General features: G+C 48.9%; 8 protein-coding genes across 8 annotated transcripts; 4 read left to right on the forward strand and 4 right to left on the reverse strand.

The window, feature by feature from the left end:
* Window positions 1-681: 681 nt before the first annotated feature.
* Window positions 682-2,495, forward strand: N7510_005215 (GMC family oxidoreductase; the record flags this gene model as incomplete). The annotated part of the gene is made up of 3 exons (XM_056977141.1): window positions 682-724; window positions 775-1,488; window positions 1,546-2,495. 3 exons carry the CDS (start codon window positions 682-684, stop codon window positions 2,493-2,495), a joined length of 1,707 nt encoding a protein of 568 aa, XP_056833173.1.
* Window positions 2,496-2,740: 245 nt separating this feature from the next.
* Window positions 2,741-3,490, reverse strand: N7510_005216 (uncharacterized protein; the record flags this gene model as incomplete). Its single annotated transcript, XM_056977142.1, has 2 exons — window positions 2,741-3,291; window positions 3,343-3,490. The coding sequence occupies 2 exons, from the start codon at window positions 3,488-3,490 to the stop codon at window positions 2,741-2,743; spliced, it is 699 nt and encodes a 232-aa protein (XP_056833174.1).
* A 1,417-nt stretch (window positions 3,491-4,907) lies between these two features.
* Window positions 4,908-7,471, forward strand: N7510_005217 (uncharacterized protein; the record flags this gene model as incomplete). The annotated part of the gene is made up of 5 exons (XM_056977143.1): window positions 4,908-5,376; window positions 5,429-5,939; window positions 5,999-6,585; window positions 6,949-7,193; window positions 7,256-7,471. 5 exons carry the CDS (start codon window positions 4,908-4,910, stop codon window positions 7,469-7,471), a joined length of 2,028 nt encoding a protein of 675 aa, XP_056833175.1.
* A 578-nt stretch (window positions 7,472-8,049) lies between these two features.
* Window positions 8,050-8,647, reverse strand: N7510_005218 (YbhB/YbcL family Raf kinase inhibitor-like protein; the record flags this gene model as incomplete). The annotated part of the gene is made up of 2 exons (XM_056977144.1): window positions 8,050-8,453; window positions 8,524-8,647. 2 exons carry the CDS (start codon window positions 8,645-8,647, stop codon window positions 8,050-8,052), a joined length of 528 nt encoding a protein of 175 aa, XP_056833176.1.
* Window positions 8,648-9,891: 1,244 nt separating this feature from the next.
* N7510_005219 (uncharacterized protein) lies at window positions 9,892-10,342 on the reverse strand (the record flags this gene model as incomplete). Its single annotated transcript, XM_056977145.1, has 2 exons — window positions 9,892-10,078; window positions 10,209-10,342. The coding sequence occupies 2 exons, from the start codon at window positions 10,340-10,342 to the stop codon at window positions 9,892-9,894; spliced, it is 321 nt and encodes a 106-aa protein (XP_056833177.1).
* A 760-nt stretch (window positions 10,343-11,102) lies between these two features.
* On the reverse strand, window positions 11,103-12,256 carry N7510_005220 (alpha/beta hydrolase; the record flags this gene model as incomplete). The annotated part of the gene is made up of 4 exons (XM_056977146.1): window positions 11,103-11,386; window positions 11,458-11,725; window positions 11,798-12,184; window positions 12,236-12,256. The coding sequence occupies 4 exons, from the start codon at window positions 12,254-12,256 to the stop codon at window positions 11,103-11,105; spliced, it is 960 nt and encodes a 319-aa protein (XP_056833178.1).
* Window positions 12,257-13,975: 1,719 nt separating this feature from the next.
* Window positions 13,976-16,387, forward strand: N7510_005221 (GMC family oxidoreductase; the record flags this gene model as incomplete). Its single annotated transcript, XM_056977147.1, has 10 exons — window positions 13,976-14,002; window positions 14,062-14,089; window positions 14,161-14,537; window positions 14,689-14,762; window positions 14,822-14,897; window positions 14,976-15,183; window positions 15,279-15,637; window positions 15,747-16,013; window positions 16,082-16,222; window positions 16,292-16,387. 10 exons carry the CDS (start codon window positions 13,976-13,978, stop codon window positions 16,385-16,387), a joined length of 1,653 nt encoding a protein of 550 aa, XP_056833179.1.
* Window positions 16,388-16,762: 375 nt separating this feature from the next.
* On the forward strand, window positions 16,763-17,054 carry N7510_005222 (uncharacterized protein; the record flags this gene model as incomplete). Its single annotated transcript, XM_056977148.1, has 2 exons — window positions 16,763-16,807; window positions 16,854-17,054. The coding sequence occupies 2 exons, from the start codon at window positions 16,763-16,765 to the stop codon at window positions 17,052-17,054; spliced, it is 246 nt and encodes an 81-aa protein (XP_056833180.1).
* Window positions 17,055-18,569: the final 1,515 nt, after the last annotated feature.

The following is an 18,569-nucleotide window of genomic DNA, read 5'->3' on the forward strand; positions in this document are numbered from 1 at the left end:
TTTTCACAACTACTCTGCTGCAATGTCACCCACACAAGACACTTACGATTTCATTATTGTTGGAGGTCAGCTTGTCAAACCGTAATAGCGGCGTTGCCGCAGTCTGCTAACGCATCCCTAGTAATAAGGGCCAAAGCCACAATCGATTGCTAGCGCATCTATCGATAGAGAAAGGACTCGATGGAGAGGGAACGGAGAGAAGACGCTGCTGCAAGGCAAAGAAAATGGGAGATGTAGGTCATGTGAGTATGATGTGACCCAAATAGGCAAAAGAACAAACGAGGCCTTTACAGTCGAGTCTTTCTTCTCAGGCCTCAGCCTGTACTAGTGCCTAAAACTAAATATAGGCCGCTTCTGGCGAAGAGCTCGAGAGAATCGGCCAAGCTAGTGTGTTGTTATCCCATCTACAGTACCTGGGGGGCCTTCCCTAAAAAGGAGGTCCCCCACAGTGGGGCTTCCCTAAAAGAAGGTCCCCCACAGTGTTAAAGTTTTATCTGTACCGCGATATCTCATTTACGTAGGCTCTTGGAATTTACGATATGCTAAGCAGTCCACGATGTCACGGTGCTCTTGTCAGATGTTTCTGGGTAGCAAAGACGAGAATATAAAGCATGAGAAGAAAAACCTCCTTTGGCCCCCTGGTGAGCTTTCTTCCGCTTTATTCAAAACTACTCTGCTGCAATGTCACCCACACAAGATACTTACGATTTCATTATTGTTGGAGGTCAGCTTGTCATGATAAACCGGAAATGTCTTCGACTGACATTCTAATAGGTGGCCCGGCTGGATGTGCCCTTGCGGCATCCCTAGCCAAATCAGCCAAAAGGCCTAGCGTGCTTCTGCTAGAGGCTGGTGGGCGTAATGATGACCCATCCTTGCGGGTTGATGGGAAACGATGGACGACCTTCCAGATGGAGGACATGAACTGGGGATACAAAACCGTCCCGCAGGAGCACTTGAACGGCCGCAAACTCGACTATTCTCGCGGCAAAGGTCTGGGAGGTAGCACCGCTATCAATTTCGGTGTGTACATCACCGGGGCACAGGATGACTACGACGAATGGGCCGCAGAGGTCGGGGACGACACTTTCAGGTGGGAGAATATGCAACGCCGGTTCAAAAAACTAGAGTCGTTTGATACAACAGTTCATGTGCCCGAACACGAAAAATATGTGAAACCCAAGGCCTCCGATCATGGATCTCAGGGTGCCCTACGCTTGGCCTTTCCAAGAGAGTGGGAGAAAGACGTGCCACTCGTGCTAGATGCCTATGAGCAAGCAGGCCTTGAACGAAACCTAGATCATAACTCGGGAAATCCTCTCGGTATGGCATTGATGGTCAACTCATCTTACCAGGGACAAAGGATAACTGCAGCCGATTTGCTGATTGGTGTCCCGGACAACCTACTTGTTCTAACCGAGAGCCCCGTGCAGCGGGTTATCTTGCAGGACAAGAAAGCAGTGGGAGTGGAAGTATGTGGAAAGCAATGTAGGTTATACTTTGGTCTTGAAACTCCGTGAGGCCAGCTCCTAACTATTTTTGTAGACCTCTCAGCGAAGGAAGTTATCTTGTCAGCAGGCAGTCTCGACAGCCCTAAAATCTTGATGCACTCTGGGATTGGACCAGCCGCACAGCTCCAGAGTTTCAATATTCCAGTCGTTCAAGACCTCCAAGCAGTCGGTCAAGGTCTTAAAGACCACTACTTCGCTCCACTCATTGTGGCGCGAAAGCCCGAGACCAATGACCGCAATGCGTTTTATCAGGATGAAGCGGTCATGAATGCTGCATCTGAGCTATGGCAAGCAACTCACACCGGCCCTTGGGCTCGATATGGCTGTCAACTTACAGGTGGATGGTTCAAGTCGGACCGTATAACGTCTTCCGATGAGTTTAAAGCATTACCGAAGTCAGCCCAGGACTTCATGAACCGCAAGACGATTCCACATTACGAAATCACGTCCCATTTGCCTATCCATTTGATCTCTCCCGAACTATTCCAAGACTATAGCTACGTCTGCTTTGCAGTCTTCATGATGAATGAGCAATCAAGTGGCGAAGTTCATCTCCAGTCATCCAACCCGGACGACCCTTTGTTGTTTGATCCGAAGTTCCTCGAGCACCCGTTTGATCGTCAAGCCTGCATCCAGATCTATCGGCATCTCATGGATATTGCAAAGCATCCTGCATTTGCAAAAGACACAGTCTCCACTATCGTTTCACCGTCTTCTGAATCGGATGAGGACATCCTGGAATTCTGGAAAAACAACCTCTCCTCGAGCTGGCATATGACGGGCACTGTGAAGATGGGAAAGCCGGGTAATGCTGAGGCGGCTGTCGACAGCCAGTTCCGTGTCTTTGGCATTGAACATCTCCGCGTTGCCGACATGAGCGTCGTTCCCGTTCTCACCAACAACCACACGCAGGCCACGGCCTATGTCACAGGGTCTACTTGTGCGGACGTGTTAATTCAAGAATACGCACTGGATGCTTTGTAGTGTATCTCGAGAGCCATATATTGAGAGGGCTCAGGCCCAGGAGGGGGTCACGTGCCTGGTGTTTATATTGTTTGCCACAACTGTACTGAATAGGGATGGGGAAATGTATTACAAAATTTCGAATTTACTGCAATTTGGCCTCATGAAATGAAATTTGAAACGGGCCTTGAAATTTGAAATCTCAAGCTAATCCCAAAAGAGCATTCCGTATCCACCAATCAGAGCTCGATAATCACATGATCTTCCTACCTCGCCGCGGCCGCCGAGTAGGCTGATCGCCGTGATCTGCCGGTCTGGTTAATGTATTCTGCCCAAACAAAATGGCTGGAGGCAAAATGGCCTCTGGAGCGGACCAGCATGATGATGATGCTGACCATCATGGCCGTTTGGCTCCAGTAGATGAGCCACTTGTTGACGATGGGCACGAGCGGGTAGGCAAACATGGTGAAGAGCATGCCGGCCAGCATGAAAAACATATACAAGAGGTAGACCATCATCCAGCGTTCAATCTCAAAGGTGGGATGCGTGATGACCACAAAGCCGAAGATCTGCTGCGCATTCGTGCTGGCGATGCTGGCACAGGCACAGATCCAGGACATGCAGTTGGCCGTGCCGGTCAACATAGACAGGAAACGCGCATACTTCGGAGAGGCGACTCGAGCTGTCCAGTAAAAGGGTCCGCCCGAGGTGGGATAGGCCGAAATCAGCTCGGCAATCGACGCCGCAACACAAAAGGTAAAGGTTGACACAAAGAGGAATCCATACAGCGCAGCTGCCGGTCCGCCTTCAGCAATCACTAGTGTGAGACCTGCTCCCGCAAATGCCTAGGTCGAAGCCAACCCGAGACCCATGCCGATGACCTTTTGCAGACTCCATCGTCTCACCATCTGCTGTTCGTAGCCTACGATCTTCGCGAGGACGATGGCATCATTATCGTCCTGGACCTTTGATACCACCACGTGAGGGTTGCTCGACTGGGCACTGATTTCATCCATAGTGTAACGGCAACGATGATGATGATGTTGATAAACGGCTAATCCGGAGTGACTCCTGAGTTCAACCCTGTTGGCTTTCGTCGTGGTTCCGGCATCACATTTGTAAAACTATCCAGCACGTCTCAGAAGCTTTTAGGTGGATCAATTGATATCAGAAGTAGATAGGTCGAGCCCACGCCCATATGAGCCTTTAAATCAAATTCAGCCCTAACAACCATGGATCTTTGTCAGTGGACACGACAACTATCTGGTATAAAGCCACACAGGCAGTAAGTACTTGCTGCAATTCTGCGAGCCGACTCTCGGAGAGTTGCCGCGTTTTCTGGGGGTTCTTTTGGTTTATCGCCCTATCGGCCGATCTCACTCGGCTTATCGGCAGACTACCTTCGTCCCTTCTTCGTCCCTATTCAAGCCTTATCGGCCATCGGCCATTGGCTACCGCCCTTGGCACATGGTTCAGTCGATGTTGCGATTTTGCCTTTTGCTGAATCAGGTCGTCGAGGCTGCGCGGATCCATCATTTTTCGGTTTGGCGGTACCCGCCCACTGTAGCCGGGCCCTCACCGCTCTCGCTGGTGAGGGCCCTCCCCAGCACAATTATATTTCAGCGTAATTATAAGTGTTGTAGTTCAGAGGAATTGTTAATAATATTATTTCCGAGGGGATACAAGAGGCTATATATACAACATAGAGTCCAAGTTGATTAGAAATCAACTTGGTTCTTCGTATAGATATTGCAGGAATTATTTCCGATGTTGCGGCTTTGTTCCTGAGCACCACGTGCCTCATATCACAACAATTACGACGGGGAGGCTCCCCAACTCCTAGCGCAGTTGGGATACAGACTTAGCGCTAGGTACAGGAATAACCACATATGAAGCAGCGTATCATGTGATTAGGGTTTGAAAGAGCATTTCGATGTTTCCGACATAGAAGGCACCGTTATCGCCACTATAACATTCTCTTAAAGAGATAAAGTCTGAAATACAACAGAACTAGGATGCATCGGGACACGACTTCTTAAAAACATACTCGCCCCCAAGTCGGACCCCCAACTGCTGCACGCGGTGTAGGGTCCGACTTGGGGGCGAGTACTTGGGAGAGGCCTTGAATCTACCGGAATTTGCCGGAGATAGTCGGGATGATGCACCTTGGTTCACAAAACTATAAATTACACCACTTACTCTAATAAAAACTCTAGAGTGGTCTATTCCACCTTACTCTGGACACCATAGGGGATTTGATGCCATAGTACGCTGATATTTTATCCATGGAATCTGTGGAACACTAGTCTAAAGCAGCTAGCCGAAGGACGTGCCTCGTCTCCGAGAGTCAAGGTCAATCACGGAAGCAAACTGAGAACTGCTAAATACACTCGAACAAAGCTCTTGCTAAAGTTTATAACAACGAATGGTGATATGACTTCTGCAAGGGGCAGCGTACCACGGCGTCAGAGGACTTTTCACTTTGTGAATGCGCACCCGTTTTCAGACACCGAAAGCTTTGAGACGCGTCATTTTCTTCGGTCACATGTGGGCAGCTGGGTCTGGCAGCAGATCAAACAGAAATCCACGATATCAGAAACTGATGAGCCTAGGGAGCGTTCTCAATGTGCCAACCTCTCTACAAACAATCCCGATTGGACTAGCGTCGAAGATATAGGCGATGTACCTGGATCATCTACAACGAAGGGCGCCCAGGATAGTGGCGGAGGAGTTGCTCTCATCACGAGCGAAAATACACTGCATGGATCGGATTCGCATCCATCTAGGTCGTTGTATACGCCGCTATGTACGATTGATCATATCGGCAATGCTACGTTGGACCCGTTCCAGACGTTCTCGTCAGATTTCGACCCTATGCTTGTCAATTGGTGCAACATATATAGTTCGTTCGATACTTTCGCCACAGATCAGTACAAACACTAATATCTCTACAGATCTGACGGTCTTATGGCCTGGTCTCATACCGAGCTCCCCGAAAGGCTGCAAAAACTCGGCCATATCGCGTTGGTTTCAACTATCTTGGCATGAACCTACCCTTTTTACCACCTTCCTATTCAGTGCAGTATTTCACTACCAACAATTGCGTTTGCGCAATGAAAGCAAGCACGGTAATATGCATACACCTCTGGAGAGGAAGGTCCTAGAACGTTTTGAGTTCGAGTCGATTAAGAGGGTCAAACAAGCGATCCAAGATACGACCCGAGCTGTCAGCGATGCAGTTATTCTAAGCGTCGGTTGCCTGGCGAACAATAGACGAGACGAGTTGCTTAGGGATGAGAACACAAACTCCCCGTTTGAACCACCCTTGCGAAACCTGCAGTGGCTGGATATCTACGGAAGCCTATCACCAAATGACATCCATTTATCCGGCCTCGCGCAACTTGTCGGTCTGCGAGGAGGACTGCAAAACATTGACCTTTCTGCGCTCGCCCCAATTCTTTGCTGGTAAGCATATCATATGCCAGTTGATTGATAGGATCGACTATACTAACATCTCAATATAGCTCAGATATTTTGGCTTCCAGCAAGATCTTATCACACCCCAAATTTCCCTTTTGTCCACTACAAGGAGACCAGAACCATACACTACAAAGCCAGCTTGGCTTCGGATCGGCCGATCTGGAAAATGGATTTATGCAGCTGTGTCATATTGGATTCACAGCGCAGCTGGCCGAGGTCTTACAGGCCGCGAAAAGTTACATTTCTATCGTCAAAAGATATCACGAGGGATGTATAGTTCAACCTGACTTGCGCCAAATCAGCGACCAGCGCAACCTTGTACAATACCACCTCCTCGCTCTACCATCAGCGGAGCACCTTGGTCAGAGCTTTGCCTATTGTTCTTCAGTTTACGAGATCGCTCGCCTCGCCGGACTAATCCTCGGCGTTGGCGTGATTTTTCCACTGCCTGCTGAGACATCGCCGTTTTCGTCCCTTATAAAGCTCTTGCAGATTGAGCTACAACGACGGTCCATCTTCAAATCGAGCTGGTGTACACCGGATGTGGTCAGGGTGCTCATTTGGGCCCTAATGTTGGGTGGTATAGCGGCGAAGGGCTACCCTGAGAGGCCATGGTTTGTTGCTGTGCTCCGTAAGGTTGCTGTGCATTCTGGTCTATGTCGATGGCAAGATCTTAAGCAAGTTCTAGAGCTCATGGTATGGCTTGACACCGCCTGCGACCGCGCAGGGAAACAATTATGGGACGAGATTTGGCCTTGACATACCCATGGGTTTTCCATGAAAAATACGGCGTGTTATAGTAATGTAAAGTACCTTTATATATACCCGCCCCCTAGAAGTCGGGCCCTCACGCGACGTGACAACCAAGATATCGAGATGTCATATTGGTTTCAGTGCTACGCGTTCGACGTTGTTTAATGCGTCACTTTTGGAGAGCGGTTTGGTAAGCTAGCAATCATCGTTCATTCTCAGCTTCTAACTAGGTAATATGTAGGCTTTTTGGATAGAGGCGAGGATGGAGCGTGCAGCCCTCAAATTACCTTCAGAGAAGCTCAGGACCTTTCATACTTCCAGGCTTTCATGAAAGAGGTCATGCGGATGCATTCAGCCTCGGGATTACCTCTTTGGCGAGTCATTGCTAAGGGAGAGGTTTTTATAAACCCTCACGAGTTCCGACCTGAAAGATGGATCGATTCTGATGAGATAAAACTGTCTGCAATGAATGAGATGTTCATCCCGGTAAGCACCTGCCTATAATAGTAGTAGTCCTCTGTTGACTTACTGATGATATCGACACACAGTTCGGAGCCGGCGCAGGGATATGTATTGGAAGACATGTCTCTCTCCTAGAGATGCAGAAAGTTATTCCGATCCTGGTAACAGATTTTGATTTTGAGCTCACTGTCCCAGAGCGCGATTGGGATACGGTGAATTATTGGTTCATCAGACCCAAAAAGTTCCGAGTGCGAGTGTCCAAGAGGGCGCGGACCTGCGTCGAGCGCAGTCACGTGATCTAAACGTTTGCACTGTTTGTATGACTATCTATACATTTTAGTTTCTGTCAAGGATTGGAATTCCTACCCAGGTCACAAGCTGGATCTTTTATATAAGATAAAATATCACACTTGTACCTCAATTCAGAGCTTCAACTCCAAAAGCCGCAGGCTACCACAACTATATATATCCATAATTTCCAATAAAGAGAGGCCAAAATCCGCATTGGAAATCAAATCCATCCTCACCGACTTGGCGCGATCCCAACCACCCCATTTAATAGAGGTCAGGACGAGATGAGGTTGGAAAGCGGGTGAGGCAGAGCAGGCAGTATAGATTCAGTACAACAAACTGATTCTTGGGGGCCCTCGAGTCCCCCAAAATCAAGAGGTCCTTTAAGTACAGTAGACAGCGATGTAGTCTCGCATAAAGCCTAAGATGAGCGATTGACTGATATCACAACAAGCAAGCTAGACAGCGATTGACCAGGTATCAAACACAAAATCCAGCAAGAAGAAGAGTAACGCGATTGAAATCCATCAAAACCATTCATTTTGCCCTCAGCTAGTCAAGAGCCCCTTAAGCATTCTTCCGCGGTGGCCTAGTTACTCTTAAAGTAGTTGAAAGCCACCACAGGCCCTAGACCAATCTCCTTTGTCCAGGCATCGAGATCATACCGCGTACGGTTCCGTATGCTCAGGTTCTTGCCATCAGCCGGAGCATACTTATTGGCATCAAAGTCGGCCGGTTCCTCATACAGGAAGAACATATACCGGTGGGGCGAGCTACCTGGCGGTGGAGCCGGGCCGATGTAGTTCGCAATGAAGGGGCCACTGGTACCGAGCGCCGAGGACTCGGATGCCTTGACACCCGGCTGTATCCAGTGCAGAATGGGTCCGAGGACTCTAAATGACGGGAAAGGAGCGTCCAAGTCAAGACCCACGACCAGATAGGTCTTGGAGGGCGAAGCTCCGGTAAAAGAGAGCTCCGGGGGCGATTGAGCGTCTGTATAGATCTTGTTAAACAATGTTTTTGATATAAAGGGCTTGGCATATTATGCACCTAGGGTTCGTACCGGCGCGAGGAATGTACTGTCCCGGCTGGACGTTCTGGTGAGATCCCACTGTCAGGCTCAGGATCTTGGACTGGTCGTTCTTGATGAGCGAGAAAGCAGCTTGAATACTCGTGTCGGAAGGCATCTTGGTCGCATTCACGTGCGGAGAGGTCAAGCAAGGTATTGTTGAAGCCAAAAGTGAGACTGGTTTCTTGCAAAAGTTAAAAATGGTGAAATATTCAAGTCACGCAGTCAAGCATCGACAAGCTTCGGAGATAAGCGGAGTTTATAACGTATCTCTACGCAAACGACTTTGCGACCGCACACCGCACCCGTGACTAGACCTCGCCAAGCGCGAGTTTTGGGCGATTTTCGCTGTCAAGAACCCGCCCACGGGTAAGCTGCGCGGGCTTTGGGCATTCAGAACCCGCCCGTGGGTTCTTGGCGGGTATCCATGGGTAGACCCAAATTACCTAAAGTTAGAATAATTGGTGCCATGCTTTTGCTAAGGCGATACGATGCAATGTAGATCTAGTGTAGATATATACATAATATAAAAGTGTTGAACATGCTCTATATTATTAGCGCTCCATCAGTGTCGTATCGTCTCCACTCAAAGCCACCAACGAGGTCATACAGCTTCCTTTATACTTCGCTACATTCCAAAGCAGCATAATAGCAAGAAATCAGAGAAAATCCTTACTGAGAGGTGATTTCTTTCCAACTTGCAATTTGGGGTCGGGGCGGGTTTTGGGTACCCGCGGGTTGATGCGCCTAACAAATAGATAGATCCAAAGCCCACGACGCGACAAGAAGAAAAACCAAAGGCCAGATCTCAACCGCACAAGATGAAATTCGTCCTTGACACCAGCGACAAGAGTCGTAACTATGGCATCTCCCACCACTGTCTCCGCGGTCAATTTCTCGGATTCGATCTAGTAGGCCCTTATGAAATTTTCGTCTGGCGTCAAGAAATTTACCAAAGTACAACTTAAAGAACAATTGTTCAAGACCATCACTTGCTTAAGACTGCCTTTCTAAATCGTGGAAGATCCTATGTTCTAAGGCCTGTTCAATCTGATCCACTCCGGACCTCAGGAATTGGGTTTCCTTCAGCAAAGACAACGCTTGCGTGATGCGAGAGCCACAATGCCGTTAAGCAGATTGCAATGTATTAGACAGGATCATAAATGAATATGAAATTCTTTTGTCCTTCTTTCTCTGCATGCCTCCACGAAGGCTCTAGAATCGGTGTATTCAAAGATCAAACCAAGCGAATACAATGGTCAAAGGGAAAAACTACCACACAAGTTCATGTTAGGTGACCGGTCAACTTTTTTTGCTTTTGCGGGTTATATGAGTACCCGTTTGGGTGTCGGGTTTTCCAAATCAGAACCCGCCCACGGGTCGGGTCGGGTTCTTGGCGGGTGGGTTAGGTTTTGGACGGGTTTTGGCGAGGTCTAGATCCTTATAGGGGGCCGCCCGTCGGATAAACATCCGCAGGCCCGGGCTGCGGGCTCGTACCGTGATAGTACTCCCCTCCTTAGGACCGAGCTCCGTCGAAGTGAGGCTTAGGCTTGTGAGGTTATCGATGGTGGGAGTTCTGAACTATCTCTTGTGCGTTTCCAGGGAGTGCGCAGGTTACTCGGCTGGCTCGTCGTAGCCAGTCCATTTGATAGTGTATTTCAGGCGGGGGCCTCCGCGACCTCCGTTGCCAGCGGGAGTCCAGGATATCTTCGACTAGCCACTCTTCTAATTGACGCTGGCCGGGCAGCGGGTTCTCAGAGGCAGGGCGGAGCAGGTTGACGTTAAAAGACAGGGTGAATTCTGAATACTCCATACTGGGTGGCAGTTCAAGACCCACTGTGGGGGACCTTCTTTTAGGGAAGGCCCGCTGTGGGAGATTTTCTTTTAGGGAAGGCCCGCTGGGGGGATCTTCTTTTTAGGGGTACGCATACCGAATGCTTCTAGGATCCGGAATGTGCCAAGGTTCTTCCAGTCGTTTCTTCTGGGCACGTTATCGTTCGGATATTTCGGGCATCTAACCAGACTTACTGGCCGACGTGGACCTGATGGGTAGACCTTGGCAGTAATAATTTAGTGTTGACTTCGAAATCCAAAGTCCCGAGCGCAATAGAGCCTGTTAGGACAATAGAATAAATGTCAGCACCCTTGATTTTAGCAGTTATAAACCACAAGACTCTGCTGGTGAAATACAAAGAGGAGGGTATCAGGCCTCAGGAATCCCTCAGCTTGATACACCGTTAGGTTTGCACCCTCTGTCCCACTTGGCAGGGATTTCTTTACTAGAGACGGCTACGAAGACATATCGTTATTCTTTTCTTTCTCTACGCTTGACGTTTCGATAGAGAGACGCCACACAGTTTAATTCCATTGGTATTTTCATTTATTCGTGACTGGTGCGTCACATGGCCTACAGGGCATTTCAAAATTGTTTCCTTCTTCTTGAAAGCCATACGCATCCACGTCACAGATTCATCATTTACGAAAATGTGTGTGCAAAGAGGTTTGAACTGCCGATCCAGCTTCTGTGATATGTCTGCGAGATTGAGAAGGTCGTGGCGGCCCTAGCCCTCAGGCTACGCCTCGAGCAACCATTTCACTCCCTCGGCCAAGTCACTGTAAAATTCCCTTGACTTCGATATCTGAGGGAACAAAATCCAGAAGCCATGTGGGACCTTGTCATAAATGTCCAATTTTGTCTCCACGCCTGCATCTTCCCTCAAAACCTTTTCATAGATCAAGCCCTCATCTCTTAACGGATCTAGCCCACATACTTGGATATAGTGCCTTGGCAACCCCTTATGACTTGGACTTAGTAAAGATGAGAACATTGGAGACTTGGGATCTGGCTTGTAATTATCTGAGTTTGGTAGTCAGTATTAGTAGAAGGTCGAATATGGTGGGAGACAATGGGTGTGAGGTGTCTCATACCTAGGAAGAGCTCGCGCAACCTGGCATTCAGAATAGGTGCATCCGCATTCTCCACATAGCTCTTCAACTCTTGCGTGTACCTTTCTGGCACTGCGTCAGGGTGTACAACTGGTGGAACACTGATATAGACGCCTGTAAGTGGTGGTGATAGTGCTTCTGTGACTGCTAAGTGCGAGGCAACTGTTGCAAAATTTGCTCCAGCAGAAGATCCTCCAACAATAAAGCCCTTTTTAGGATCGGATCCTAACTTATACGCATTACGCGCGGCCTATCAACATCTGTTAGTAACATGGCCCCTGGCATCTTTGAAGGGGGAAACCCTTGAATATTCAATACTAACCCATTTCAAGGCATCGTATGCATCCTGTACTGGCACCGGCCATGGGTATTCAGGAGCAAGCCGATATTCCACGTTTATAATGATGGCCCTAAACTTCTGAACAAACATCCTGCATTCGTTCTCAATACTGGCTGCATTACCAAAGCAGTAGCCACCGCCGTGGTACATGACAAACAGCGGGCCACTTTCCGCGTTCGTCCCAGCGTCCTTGGGCCGATGAATGCGGACGCTGATTTCTGTGCCATCGCGAACTGGAATTTCACGGTTTTCTTCAGATACATCTGTTGGGGCAGAGGAGGTGAGCCTGAGACTTTGCGAATGCGCTACCAAGGCACGGATATCAGCGATCGAGTTGAATTCTGGCATGGCAGGCATTGATGCAAAACACTGCGTTCGTTATAAAATGTTGACCTGGATAAGGTTGGAGAGTTCACATACCTGTGCCAACTCCGAATCCATACTGAGCGAATTAGACGACATATCAGCTACTTGAGTATTATCTTTTTTTTTCTTCCTCTTCTCTTACTGTCGCTCTAGCTAAGTCAGCTGTACTTATAGCCTGAATGAGTAGCTGACATATTAACACGATAATGCGATATTTCCCCGGTTAACCGAAATGCCGCGGCTCAAAACCCGGAAGTTTCCGTCGAATAGAACGGATTCACATGTGTTCGATCACCTGTTTCAGTGGTATTGTCCTGTCACCCTGATACGCACTACTCATGCATTGGGGTTAGACCTGTATCTATACTGGAAGACGCGCGCATTGCGCGCATCAGCCCTGAAACGAAGAAGTAGACAGTGGAGACGGAAAGGGCAAAAGAAACATTGAATCGTGTGGATTGATCTTGAGTTAAATGTAAATCAAGATTGACCAATGGGAGAGGAAATTCGTGCCAAGCTACCGAAGACTAGATCCCGCTACTTCTATCAAGACGCATCGCTACTCAGTCGACCGCGTGCAACGAAAGAGGAGGTGCGATACGTCTCAATCAAAAGACACAGATAGACAAATGGCTGTCGTCTAGGCCGATCCGGTGGAGACAACTAGCGAGCCTGGCTTGATCCGTATGGAGTGAGCGAGGGTGGATTCCTGATGCCTTCTTCCGGTCGAGCCTACCGTACAGTATCTTTTGTGAAACATCTAGGGAGAGTCTAGAAGAGCCGGCGAGTGAAGTTGATCCCAAGTCCACCGAGGATGGCCAACCTCTCGATTCTCTACTTTCGCCTCCCGGACTATGAGATGCGCATGCTCTGCGCATTTATTGTCGTGCCGACGACTGTAGCATGTTTGTATACGCCTTCTCTAATAGCTCTATGCCCGTCAGGGACTGCCCTCCTCGGAGTTGTGCGGTTTATAGTGAGCACAGCATAAGGCTTTCGAAGGGATACCTGGGGGTGGAGTAAATCACAGCTATTGGCCGAGGCTCTTTCCCGTTGGGCTGTCATGATAGCACCATCTGCTTCTCCCTCTTCCCTACCAATCACAATGATACCAGGAACACATTTCTCGTTAACAGAAACCACCCTATCCATGTTGTTTTGTGGCATTTACTATGGTTTTGGGGTGTCTCATTCGCTTCCATTTTACCATGGGTGTGCGGTGTCTCACTCGCTTCAGGGGGATCTTCTTTTTAGGGAAGGCCCACTGTGGGGGACCTTCTTTTTAGGGAAGGCCCCCAGGTACTGTAGATGGGATAACAACACACTAGCTTGGCCGATTCTCTCTAGCTCTTGCTAGAAGCGGCCTATATTTAGTTTTAGGCACTGGTACAGGCTAAGAACTGAGAAGGAAGACTCGACTGTAAAGGCCTCGTTTGTTCTGTTGCCTATTTGGGTCACATCATACTCACATGACCTACATCTCCCATTTTCTTTGCCCCGCTGAAGCGCTTTCTCTCGCCAAGACTTGAAATATAGTAGCGCACGTGACCTTGCACTAGATTTATTACTATCATATCCATCTAGTTAACATATTAAAACAAAATATTTCAAATTATATTATGGTAGTTACTTTAGTATAACGGTGACAGGTGTAAATGATAGTAGATGAGGTAAGCGAATTGTACATCCTAATTAAGAAATTTATGCTAGAATGGGTATCTCATGGGTAAGTTATTATTTCGGCCGACACAAGCTTACGTGAGGGCGAGCAACGAGCATCACTATATAAACCCCATGATGGCACCACCTGTGGATGAGGGGGTAATAAGTGAAGCCTTCTTTAGCCACCTGTAAGCTGCACGGCTAACATGTCATCGCAGTCTGTTTTCGACTTCGTCGTTGTGGGCGGTACGTTCCTTCGGTCTCGCCGTGCCCCTTCTTTTCCCACTTCAAACTTCGTTTCTGAACTCAACTGACAGGTCTTGTCTGGGACTTAGCTGGTCCCGCTGGTTCCGTCATTGCGGCGCGGCTGGCCAAGACTTCCACAGCGCCTCAAGTGCTTCTGCTCGAGGCGGGCGAGCTCAATGTCGAGCTAACGCACCGTGTCGCCGGGGCACGATACACATTCTGGAACACGGAGGATGGTGCCAAGTACAACTACCGCTACAAGAGTGTGCCCGAGCCTGAGCTGGCCCGGCGCGAGTTGGTGTACGACCGTGGTCATGGGCTAGGCGGCTCGACTAGCATTAACATAGGCCTCTGGGACTATGGGCGTAAGGAAGAGATGGAAGAATGGGCGAGACTTGTGGACGACGATGCTTGGACCTGGAACGGCCTGCTGACAAGGATAAAGAAAGTAGGTGTCAAGACTGTGTCAAGGCTCTGTGGTCTACAAATACTCAGCTAGCGAACGGCCGCCTTGCAAACTATGGCTAGGCGCCTTAGGACAGCGTCATGGTATTCGACTATTCAAAGGTTGTGAGAGGGCTGACTTGAGAACGAAACAGATCGAGCGCTTCCATAATGATACACCTGCAGAGTTCAGGGATGGCCCGGATCCAGCAAATCATGGCACGAATGGGTCTGCGAATCCTTTTCTTATCAGGACAACCGGGAGCAAAGCTGTTGACTGTTTAGCAGACCCCTTGACGTTACTCTTCCTTCTACTTGGACGCCTGGCTTACAGATAGTCCTCGATGGAGCAAAGAAGTACGGTGTAAGTAGCTCAGAGAACTCCCATACGTGCGCAGTGCGGGATTGGAACAAGCTCAATCTAATGCTAACCCTTCACAAGTTTCCGGTGCTCTCGAGTCTGTATTCGGGGAATCTTGGGATGGGGGTTGTTGCTTCCACGACGTATAAAGGTTTACGAACGACGGCTGCCACAGCCTATCTAACCGACGCGCCTTCCAACCTATCTATCAAGACCGGTTCTATTGTTGCCCGGGTTCTATTCGACGGCAAGAAGGCGGTAGGGGTGGAGCTCACCGATGGCACTAAATGTCTGTTGCATCTTTTTCATTTACCTGACTGACAAGGAGATCTATGGCTTGGAATTGATCCGCTGACGATAGGCCTGGTAACCCCGTTTTGATAGACTTCGCATCTAAAGAAATCATCCTATCCGCAGGCGCCATCGATACTCCCAAGATCCTCCTCCTATCGGGGGTCGGTCCCCAGGAAGAGCTAGCAAAACATTCCATCCCTGTTGTCTCGAATCTCCCTGCAGTAGGACGGAACCTGAAAGACCATTACTTAGTTCAATTACAGGCTTTAGTTCGACCTGGCACGGTGCCTAACGTGAGCTTAAGCGACCTAGCTAGTTGGCAGGCGCAATGGACTAAGGACCAGACGGGACCCTTGGCGCTGGACCCGGGCATGTTGGCCTTGGGGTACTTCCAACTCGACAACCTAGCGACGTTCCCTGAGTTCCAGCAGCTTGATGAGCGAACCAGGGTTTTTTTGACGCGACCTCAGACGGCGTCATATGAGTTGGGAGTGGCAAGTCATTCCCTCGGTATATATTGAGGACAAACACTGACCGCTGCAATCTCGCAATTTATAGGCGATCGTCCCAATCCCGGGAGCTGAAAAGGGTATCATACAAGCCAGCGTCATCCTGATGAACGCCCAATCTAGCGGCCGGGTCTCACTCAAGAGTTCCGATCCTATCACACCACCCATACTCGAGCTGAATTATCTCCAGCATCCGTATGACCGTCGGGTATACATCGAGGCCATTAAAAAGGCGGTGGATTACATGTTCAACTCCGACATGCCCGTAACCGAACAGATCCAGGGTCCAAAGAGCACGTCTGACAATGACATCTTGGTGAGCGCCTCATTACTACTAAGGCTTGTGAGTGAAGGGGCGTTAGCTGACCTAATTCGTACGCGTAGCAATTCCTCCGGGAGCATATCGGACCCGCTTGGCACGCGTTGGGCACCGTCAAAATGGGAAAGGTCGACGAGGACACGACCTGCGTTGATCCTGAATTTCGTGTCGTCGGTCTCAACAACCTGCGTGTCGCCGATATGAGTGTTTGTCCAGTTGTTCCTAGGCAAGTACCAGACGAGACTCTCAACCAAACATTAGACTGATCTACGCAGGCTAACTGTCATGTCTGCAGCAACCACACCCAGTCGACCGCGTATCTCATTGGCGAGGTGGCCGCGGACAAATTGATCAAAGAGTACAACCTGTAGAATTGTGCTGCAAAGGCCTATTCTTGCCGAGGCTCTGTAGTGCACTCAAAAGGAGTGTGGGAAAGCTATAATACAATTATAACGCCCATGAACTCAGTACCCAGTCATATCAATTAATTGTTGTCCCTTAGTACTATCACAATCAAGGTAGCAGCTAAGTCCATGCACCGAGAGCGAAAGGCATCCAGATCGCCACCAGCTGGTCTGCAAGGAGTGGTATAGTGAGCGTGGGAGGCTGTATATGGGATACCTTGATCCATGATGAGAACAATGCAATCACCAGCTACTCTGTCACTCTTGGCACAAGCATGGAGCAGAATCCATATATGGATGAGCCTAGTCGACCTCATCCTGGAGGAAGGGAACTGAGTCAGTATGACGTGGGCCCCTAAACACCCCGACTTTGTGTTGGGAATGAAGGTGAGGGCGGCGGCTCGGGTAGCAATGATAGAGGGATTTAAGCCAGACAAATTACCATATCGACCGCTACTACCGCACCATCTACCGCATCTGCGTTTCCGAGGTGGTGGGTGTGAGGCCCGAGGACGTCGACACCCTTTACGAGCACGACATGTCTACCTGTCGCATGCTCGACCTCAAGAAGACCCAGGGCCAGAGCTGGGACGATCGGACTGCGCTAAAGCGGCTGCTCACCGTGGGCTTGTAACAACAGTCAGCACAAACGACGTTATCGATACATACAAAAGACGAAGCCAAGCACATACCGTAACTTGGCGTTTAATTCTCGTTTCTCCCGACTCAATGCACTCTCTTTCAAAATTACGCAAGCTCCGTATAGCATTTACACTCACAATACACCAACTTTGTATGAGTACTGAGTGGACACCTTCTGCATAACTTTTCAGTGCTTGGTGTCCATGTAGGACAAGTCTGCAATATTTATCCGGACACGGTATAGTTTCATCTCGTTTAAAGCCGTGAAGGTGCTTCTCGAAATGTTCTCTAGCTTTCTGTGTTGTCGCAAAATAGCACTGATAATGGGGCTGAAAGACGCAGAAGAGACAGTGTCGATTTGTTAGAGAGATTGGACCATCGCGCGACTCCGGTAATGGAGAAGGTTCTTGTTCTGATCGAGACTTAGAAGATTCATCAGGCGACAAATTCTGATTGTTGTTGGCTGCACACTTAGGATTTGTTTCTGGCATACAGTAATCCTTGCGGATGGTACCTTTTCGACTCGACCGAGGTCAATAATTGCGTTGATCAGAACAATACGCTGCCCCATTTCATCTTCCTCAGAAAGATCCTGGAAAGGCAATTGCATCAACTCTGCTAACTGACAGCGCTCTTTGCGGCGGTGAACAGTCTTCTGCGGTTCGTACGATTTCTGGCCACAGTAAAGCGAGGGTGCCGACAGGAAGACAATGTCTATGGTTCCAACTGATGAAATTGCAGGCAATTTTCAGTGATTTAAGAGTTCTCGAATCAACGTTTCACCGTGAACAGATGAGAGTCATAAGATAGTCAAACCCTTGAAACCTGAGCTTTTTACTGATAGTTGAATAGCTCCTCTTGCACCACAAGGCCTCAAATTAGAAGACCGCGGAGGATTTTGATCGTCAATAAACGTCCCTTAAACGATAGTTACCATCTCGATAGATTGACTCAGCATCACTCTCTCAGCATGACCCTAGCTAGTCTCTCTCGGTGACCATATAAAATGGGCATTAAAAATATCGCTTCAAATAATGGAGGTAAAATGAAGACATGGCTTTCAACAGGCCGGGTTAGGGTAGGCACCCACAAATATCCTGCAACGTTTGCCACCAACCAGAGCACGCGAGGGACAAGACCAGCTGAGAGGTCTATAAATACCTCCTCTAATCCCCAGTCCTTTGCTCTACAAGATAATTCCATGACTACCCCAACACCCGATAGGTTCCTCTCCTTTTAGCTAATATTGGGCATTTCCACTGTACTGACACGCATAGAATACACCAGACTCATGCGAGTCGGCCAGTACCAGCGAGGCGGTCCATGTGCTCTTATTCCCAACCAATACTTCTGTGCCATCCCCATGCTTGCCGGTCAGAGATGAAGGCAGGACATTCATTTGGGCGACCTGGTCGAAACGTCTTTTCTGTACGAACATGAACTCTCCGCCATAGCTGGCTGACTGAGCTGATCCACTGTCCATCCCGCCTCCAGATTTGTTCCCAAG

Source organism: Penicillium lagena (assembly GCF_028827675.1).
Source record: "Penicillium lagena strain IBT 129212 chromosome Unknown utg000003l_segment0_segment0, whole genome shotgun sequence".
NCBI lineage: Eukaryota > Fungi > Ascomycota > Eurotiomycetes > Eurotiales > Aspergillaceae > Penicillium > Penicillium lagena.